This window comes from Humulus lupulus, chromosome 1, assembly GCF_963169125.1.
Source record: "Humulus lupulus chromosome 1, drHumLupu1.1, whole genome shotgun sequence".
Classification (NCBI taxonomy): domain Eukaryota; kingdom Viridiplantae; phylum Streptophyta; class Magnoliopsida; order Rosales; family Cannabaceae; genus Humulus; species Humulus lupulus.
Window position 1 is genome coordinate 35,780,794 of NC_084793.1, and position 9,340 is coordinate 35,790,133.

Consider the following 9,340-nt stretch of genomic DNA (forward strand, 5'->3'; position numbering starts at 1 on the left):
ATGGGACTGGGCTGGCGGAATGCTATGGGAGGCCCACGGTGGAGAGAGCTGGCAGGGAGGCAACGGGCCTTGGGAGAGAAGAGGCTGAAGGCCCACGTTTTGGGCTGAAAGCTGGTGAGAAATCTTGGGCCGTGACCTGCATAAGGAGCTGGGCCGAACGTGAATTGGTGCTGGGAATTGCTGGGGAGTTGAAACGTTGACAGCTGGCGTTGGAAGGATATGCTGAAGCTGAAGCATAGGCGTTGGAAGAAAGTGGCATTTGACTTGGGCTGAAGCTGGCGTTGGGGAGGGAATGCTGAAGGCTGAGGAGGAGCGGTACTGTAGCAGCGGGCCTGGGCTGGTGGCAGGCGTGGGCCTAGCTTGGGCCTGGGCATATGTTGACAAATATCACTTTTCATGCAATTTTCTTTCAAATTTGTCATTCTTTCATTTCTTTTCAAAGCCAAAAAAATACAACTTACTCCCTACAAAATAAGTAAATAATAAATTAGAATCAAATATTTTCAATTATAAAATAACTCAAATTAAGTCCAAGAAAATACTAATTGAAATTTAATTTACTTTGGGAATTAAGTTCAATAAAATCACATTTTTAACTTATAATCTATCAACACAAATTTCAAATAATTAAAGTACAACATATTATAATAAAATATCTATAAAAACATAAAAAAATCTATAAAATTAAAATAAAGCTAATAAATTCAAAAAGTAATTAAAACTTAATAATTTAATTAAAAACTTAAGAACTAAATCATTTTTAGCTTAAAAAGTGTGGTAAAATAACTCTAATTTTTAGCCATTGCCTCTCGGCAGCATTCGTGCTTTGCGATCTTGGTGACCCTCTCCTTAATCAGCTTGAAGGCGCGACCAACCATCTCGTTCCCGGTTGAAGGAGGCTCAACCTGCTGAGGTTGGTTGGTAGGTGCCGAAGGAGGAGTCGATCCGACCGGAGCAGAAGGGGTCTGCTGCTCGTGGGGAGAAGGTGGAGTCGTGGTGGCAGAGGGCCCATCCTCCGAAAGGGCCTGTGTTCTGGGCCTTCTTCGCCTGGGGCATTTTGCTGCTCTCCCCATGGTGCCTCTTGTTGATTTCCTTCTTGCTTAGGGGAGCCGCAGCAGCCTTTGGAGTGTTGTAGAGGTCGAACACATTGGCGGAGTCCATGTTTGAAAAGCAAGAACAAATTCGGACAGTGAGATAGCATGAATGACTAAGTACATTACATCAGAAAAAGAAGCAAAAAAGGATTGCAAAGTCAAATACCCGAGCTATTATTACTGGTCGCTACACTACTGACTCTACTAGTCTTATACTCATTCTTTGACATGAAGAAGTCTGGGCCTAAGTGTGGAGCATATTTAAAATTGCCATCCCCGTTAAATAGATGACAGGGAATTGGCAAATTATCTAAAAGCGAAATAACTATACCATTGTCATCCGACGAGTCGTCAGAGAGTTCGACAGGCTCAGTGGCCTTCTTCTTTCCTTTCCCCAAGGGGGCTGAGGGCCTCTTTACTGGAGGAGTGCCAGTAGGTTCCCTGATCGTGACCCCAGTCGGTCTCCTCCGTGGAGGTGACGCTGAAGGTTGCTGCTCGGGTTCCTCCTCGGCAAAGGCACTCCCTTCTGAAGGCGCCCTCGTGTCCAATTGAGGAGCCCAGAGGCCAACCAACCTAAGGTTAGCCTTTGTAACCAAATGCTTAACACTCTTTTCTGCATCAGGCATGCTGGCGAGGAGCGCAGATCTCAACTCCATATCCGGAGTTGGGTTTGGTCACAGCCATGGGCCTGGAAAACATTAACAATTTAAGAAAATATGGAGGGGAACACTAAGTGAAGAAGTCAGCCAGTGATACGAAAGTTTTACCTCCACGAGCGAAAGCCAGGTTGTCCGCGACCATGTCAGCCGTAAGGAAGTACTCTTGGTAGTACTTCCCCACGTTTGAGATGTGAGTTATGTCAGTCAGGAAGGTGCGCCCGGTCTCCTGATAACAGAAGTGAAAGAACCCCGTGCCTTCTTGGTTGGGGTTAGATTTGAGGTCGAACAGGTAGTTGACCTCATGAGGCGATGGCACGGGCCATTTCTTTTGGCTGTACAGGATAAAGAGTGCAGCAAGCATCCTATATTTGTTTGGGGTTATTTGAAAGAGGGCAACTCCAAAATAATTGGCCACCTCCTGAAAAAATGAGTGAAGAGGCAAGGTAGCCCCTGCCTCGATATGAAACCTCGACCAGGCGCTGAAGGCGCCTCCAGGAAGATTCGCCCTTTGGTTTGGTTTGGGTCTGACTAAGGTCACCCTTGGGAGACCGTATTTCCTTAAGTAGTTGGCGATCATTCTGATCGTCACCCTGCTTTCAGAAACTACATACCACTCAACATCCGGCTGAATGGCGTGTCGAGGGCAGGCATGTCTTTGGATGTTGGGGTCGGGAGCATTTTCATCTCGACCACTGGTCGAGGGAGCATCAGCCGAAGCAACAGGCTGATGAGAAGGGTCGGAGGTTTTCCTTTTCTGGGCCTTGGTTTTGGTGCGAGCCATATTTCGGGTCAAGATTGGGGAAGTGTTTGGATTGGTATGAGAAAATGGAATTCCGGGTATCAGCGACGAGGATTGTTCTTCGTCCTCGAGCAGTTGAGCTAGCAGATCGTCATCGATGGGTCTTTCTCCTCCCCATGGGTCTTGCATGTAAAATGCAAACAGACAAAGGAGGAGATAAGACGCACAGCCTGGGAGCTTATGTTGAAAGTTGGAATAACGTTGGTCGCATCTACGACCAGTAGCATTTTAACCGAAACACTAAGTTTTATGCGAACAGTTTGAAAAACGGATCAAAAAGTGAAAGTAAAAAAGTTTTTTTGGAAAAAGCTTTTTCAACTCCAAAGGGGCAGGGAAAACCCAGTTTTTCAGCTAGCCTAAAAATCGAATTTTTACTTCGATTTTACGCCCTAAACCCATGATCCTGACTATCAAACTGATTCCTAACTCTTCCAGAGCAAAATTACACTACCCTATCAAGCATCAAATGGTATACACAATATCCTCATGAAATTTCACCCAAGAACGTAAAAAGTTTCAGAACTCAGAAGCAGTATGCATGGCATCTTAGAGGGTTTAAAAGATGAAGAAACTTACCTGGGTAAAGATTGGAGATTCTGAAAAGGAATGGCTTTGAGCTTGCAAGCGAAGGACCCTTAGCAAAGCGACTGAAGACCTTTGAAGTTCCAGGCTCTGAAATAGAGTTCTTGAGTGTTCTTGGCAAAGAGATGGCATGTAAAGAGTTAAAAAAAAATGTGAGGATTATTTATAGAAGCTGAGATGTGTTGAAAATGGGTAATCATGAGTTACCTTTTTCAAGGCATGGGGGAGTGTAACAGCCGTCGGAAAGGTTACTTGGAAACTGAAAAGGCATTATTGGACGTGATTAGGTCACAGTTTTCAAGAACGCACGAGAGACTCTGACAGATTTCGTGGGACATACGAAAAGTTAGTTCTCTAAGTTTACTTATTGCTGGTCGCAATAAGTAAACTTGGGGGGCAAATGTTTATCCAAAAAATAGCTGTTGATGACATGGTAAGAATTTTTGACACGTGGCCGAACACGTGGCAGAGATATTGCTCGCCTATCGACCAGGAATATTTCTGCATGCAACGTTCAAGTTTTATATACGACCAGACTGGTCGTATACTCCGTGCATTTATGTAAAGATCTGTACAGTTATAATGATATCTGAGAATATCTCTTCATTATGACCTGAGGATCCGTTTATTAAGGAAAGATATTATCATTCGATTCATGTAACCTTTCTTGAGCCTATAAATACACAAGAAATAGCTCAAAGAGGGGAGAGATCTTTTTCTCTTTTTCAGAATTGTATTACTATTATCCATCGTTTGTATTGTTTTCTTCTTCTAAGGTCTGTGAAACTCAGGAACCCTAGTTCTTTGATCACGCCTTTGGAGCTCAATACTAATAATAGTATCAAGTGGACGTAGGTTATTACCAATCACTGGGGCCGAACCACTATAATTCTCTGTGTTCTTTATTTTCCATTAGATCATTTTATCAAGCTCTATATTATTTTTCTGTCGTTTTCTAGACTCCGTGTCGTTGACCAAAACGAGGGTCAACATAGCTAATCTTATTTATAGTGACGTAATCACAGTGGAATATAAATATGATTATATGTTCAAAATAAGTTAGTCCTAAGATTAGTCAGTGCACAGGATTTACACTGACTTGCCAATCTACGATATGATCTACTTACACATTACAGTGTTATGTTCTTTCCAGAACATTAGCAAAGTAGATAAGATCGGATGTATTTGTTACATCGGACTGGACCGATATTGACAGTTGATAAGATAAGTAAACATACCGTTATTATCTATTCTAGTCATATCATATAATTGACCATAGGTCAATTCAATCCCAATTCTGAGTAGTTAGTATTCTAACTGATTGTATTATTTGAGTTCTTTGACTTGTTCGTTACCAGCTTACCCTACGGACTAGCCCATACTTACATCTTGGGAACTCGGTAGTATAATTGAGTGGGAGTGTTAATCATAGATATGAACATCTATAGCTTCTGATGAAGTAGTGAAACAATGGTGTCCTTTTAGTTTGGTTCAAGGTGTTAAATGATAGAGATCTCATTTCAGCAATTAAATTAGTTTACTGAAATATCATTTACAAGGAACTAAGTGTTTTAAGGATAAAATACAATGAGGGGTAAAACGGTATTTTAGTCCTATCTCATTGTAGATCGTCTATAGAGGATTGAGTGACAATTATGGTTGTAACAATGGATAATTAATAGGATATCTATATTTGTTATAGAGCGTTCTATGAATTCAAGAGTGCAATTTCGAGTCTATAGTGGAGTCACGATGAATTAATAAGTTAGTAAATTTATTTGTTAGATTTATGATAACTTATTGGAGCTTGATTTCATAGGCCCATGGTCCCCATTGTACTTTAGATAAAATCATCTAGATAGTCTCAATTAATTGATTTAATTATCAATTAGAATTATCAAAGTTGACCAGGTCAATTTTGGATAGTTTCATAGAATTGTGTAATTTTGAGAAGAAAAGAGAAATTATGGCAGATTTATTAATTAAGATAAATTGATATCTAAATTAATAAATAAATTTAAATCAAGGTTCAAATTATAAATAATTAATATGATAAAGGATTTAAATAATTATTTAATTAATTAAATCGATAGAAAATAATACAAGCATTGATTTTAAGTCCAATGGGCTTATAATCAAATGGGAAATTTCACGGGCCTATAGCCCATGATAATTTCGACCTAGGGCTTCAAAATGACTATTATTTTATTGATTTTTTAATTAAATTAAATGGCCTAATTGAGTCTATAAAAGGAGTGCTTAGAGAGAAGTCAAAACATAAGTTTAATCACTGGTTTTTTGATAGTTTTAGATTATCTCTAAACACAAGTCATTTTCTAAGCCTCTTTGTTATTTTCTCTTCTTCTCTATATATTTATCTTATGTGTTGAGAATTGCCCACACTACTCTAGGTGGTTCTAAGGATACATTGGAAGATTGTGAAGAAAATAGAAGATCGGTTCAGTTTCTTGATAATACTCTGCGACAAAGAGGATACAAGAGTTAGAGAAACTGAAGGAATGACTCTTTTATTCCGCTGCGTATACTGTAAGTATTCTATTCTTTGTTTCTCTTTGAATTCAATTTTAGAAACATGTTTTAGGCTATCTCGTATTAATTTGTTTAATATTAGATATACATGAAAATAAATAAAGATCCTGTATAAACTAATCTAACATTGGCTTGTACACATGTGCATCTCCAGTGTTACTAACCCCTCACATGGCATGTTTATTACTCACGAAGTGGATATGGTGGTTCGTTTATGATAATTTTGCAAAATAGACAAAGGGGATTTTAGAGAGAATCAAAAGGGAGGCTAGGTTTTTATTATGTTAAAAGAGATAAAAATAAGAGTACAAGAGCAACAAAATAATGAGAGGCTAAAAGACTAAACTACCCTTACATAATAATAAAACTTATATTATTAACATCTCCCCTCAAACTCACGATGCATTTGCGGGAAGCATCGAGAGTTTTCTAACTAAGAAACGAAAACAAGAAATAGTATGAGCCTTCGTAAACAAGTCGGAAATCTGCATAGCGGAAGTGACAAATGGTAAAGTGATGGTCCCATTCTGATAGTGGTGACGAGTAAGATGACAATCTATCTCAATATGTTTCGTGCGCTCATGAAGAACGGAGTTGCGAGTAATCTGAATAGCACTAACATTGTCACAATGCATCAGAGTGGGATCTGAGAGAATAACACCCATATCAGCAAGTAACCAACGCAACCAAACAATTTTAGCGGTAGTGGAGGCCATGGCACGATATTCTGCTTCTGTAGACGATCGAGAGACAACAATCTGTTTTTTACTCTTCCAAGAAATAAGAGAATCTCCCAAAAATATACAAAAACCAGTGATAGATTTGCGATCAGTACAATCACCACCCCAATTTGCATCTGAGTAGGCACGGAACTCTAAAGTTGACGTAGATGGAAAAAGCAGACTCTGAAATTTAGTTCCCCGAAGATATCGAAGAATACGAAGCACAGTTGCCCAATGAACGGTAGTGGGAGATGCAACAAACTGACTGACAATGTGAACTGCATAAGCGATGTCTGGCCTGGTGATAGTAAGGTACACTAAGCTACCAACTAGAGTGCGATATAGAGAGGGATCTGACAAGGCAACACCATCAGATGAAGAATACCTGGCATTAAGCTCAAGAGGGGTATCAACAGTGCGAGCATCAGAGAGACGAGCCTGATCGAGAATATCAGCAATGTACTTAGATTGAGAAAGAAGATAGCCACGAGGAGAGTAAGATACTTCTATCCCTAAAAAGTACCATAGGGAACCCAAATCTGTCATCTCAAATTCACGAGTCAAGTGCGTTTTCAACTTCGTTATCCCATTTGCATCATCACCGGTGATAATCATATCATCAACATATAAAGAGAGTAAAGTGCGGCCAGAAGAAGTACACCTAACAAAGAGAGATGAATCATGTGCACTGGGGTGGAAGCCGAGAGAAGTAATCACGATGGAAAATTTTTCAAACCAGGCTCGGGGAGCTTGTTTAAGCCCATAAAGAGCCTTCTTCAATCTGCAAACTTCTCCTGAATTATGAGGAACACCTGGTGGAGGAACCATGTAAACTTCTTCTTGAAGAGCCCGTTCAAGAAGGCGTTTTTAACGTCCATTTGAGAAATGGACCATTGTCGAGCAAACGCAACAGCAATGAGAGTACGAATAGTGGTATGTTTAGAAACTGGAGCGAAAGTTTCCTCATAATCCATCCCATACTCCTGAGCAAAGCCTTTAGCAACCAAACGAGCTTTGTACCGTTCTACTGACCCATCAGACTTAGTCTTGATCTTGTAAACCCAACGGGAACCAATAGCACGCTTCCCCATAGGAAGAGGAACAATATCCCAAGTACATGTCTTGTACAACGCAGAGAGTTCTTCAGCCATTGCCTGCTGCCAAAGAGGGTCAAGAATAGCCTCTTTATAGGAAGAGGGCTCAGAGAGTTGGTGAATAGAAGTCAAAAAAGAAAAGAAAGAATTAGAATAAGTGGAGTAGACAAAATCAGGTAACTGTGTGGACTTACGAATTCTTTGAGGGTAGCGAGGAGGAAGAGCAGGATCCATAATCTCAGAAGCATCTTGGGCAGTAGTAGGGACAGAAGGGACTTCGACAGGCTGAGAACCAACATCTGCAGAGTTAAGAGTATCAATAGTACAAGAATCAAATGGATCAATACGAGTGAGATCAGATTTGTGTAGATTGGGGGTGTCCGATGGAATAGAGTAGAAAGGTATATGCTCAAGAAACACAACATGATGAGAAACATAGAGTTTTTGACTAACAGGATCATAACATCAATATCCTTTTTGACCTTCACCATAACCAAGAAATACACTAAGAGCGGAACGAGAAGTAAGCTTACTACGTTCAACATGAGGACGGAGAACAAAACATGTGGAACCAAAGACTCTAAATGAAGAATAATCAGGAGCGTGACCATAAAGTTTTTCAAAGGGAGACAGACCTGAAGTGACAGATGACAGAATTCTATTGATTGAATGAACTGCAGTCAGAATGGCTTCCCCCCAGAACTCACTAGGAACATAAGCATACAATAAGAGAGAACGAGCAGTTTCACCAATGTGTGTGTTTTCTTTCGGCAACCCCATTTTGCTCTGGTGTATCGGTACAAGAGGTTTGATGTAAGGTACCATCTAAAGCAAGCAATTCAGAGAAACGATTGGAGGTATATTCACCACCCAGATCACATCGAAAACATTTGATAATAGCATTATGTTGAGTTTTAACAAAAGCACGAAACATATGATAAATCGCAAGGAAATCAGAATGATGTTTCATAAGATAGACCCAACAAAAACGAGTATAGTCATCAATAAAAGAGACATAGCAACGTGATCCACCTTTTGTTAGAATGGGTGATGGCCCCCACACATCAGAGTGAATCAAATCAAAAGGTGCAAGAGAAACATAAACACTCTTATAAAAAGGTAAAGCAGAAAATTTTGCCAATTTGCAACCACAACAATCTGATATATCATGGGTTTGTAACTTTCCTAATGCTCCTGTGGAAGCTAAGTACTTTAAACATGAACCAGATACATGTCCAAGACGAGATTGCCATAAATAAAAACTAGAAGAAGACGAACTTAAACGAAATGAAGACAAATCGATACTAGAAGCTGCAACATCAGGAACTCTCAGCTCATCTAAAATGTAAAGCCCCCCCTGTCTACGGCCTGTCCCAATCAGCTTCTTGGAATAAGGATCCTGCACATAACAACAAGAATTAAAGAAAATAACTGAGAAACTAGAGTCACATAATTGACAAACAGAGACAAGATTCAAAGTAAGATTTGGAATATGATATACATCAGAGAATGGCATTTTTGGAGTGCAAATCGAGCCAATCCCTGCTAATGGCATGGGAGTGCCATCAGCGGTCATGACAGATACAGAGGGTGCTGATTTAATGGACAAGAAGGAATTGGAATTAGGTGACATATGATGTGAAGCTCCAGAATCAAGGACCCATATAGAGGAAGATATACCTGGTGTACTACTAGAAGGCAAACCTATGTGTGAGGAGGCTGACATGGCATGTGGCTGCGAGGCAATGAACTTCTAAAACTGCTCTGTGAGAGTAGCAATAAAGGTAGTAGGAGTGGTTCCAGAATCTGCAGGTGGAACAATAGCTGCCATGTTCGAAGA

The 9,340-nt window shown here is 40.1% G+C and overlaps 1 protein-coding gene across 1 annotated transcript; it reads right to left on the bottom strand.

The window, feature by feature from the left end:
• Nucleotides 1–6,079: 6,079 nt before the first annotated feature.
• LOC133812846 (uncharacterized mitochondrial protein AtMg00810-like) lies at nt 6,080–7,021 on the bottom strand. Its single transcript, XM_062246671.1, has one exon. It carries the CDS (start codon nt 7,019–7,021, stop codon nt 6,080–6,082), a length of 942 nt encoding a protein of 313 aa, XP_062102655.1.
• Between the last annotated feature and the right edge of the window lie 2,319 nt (nt 7,022–9,340).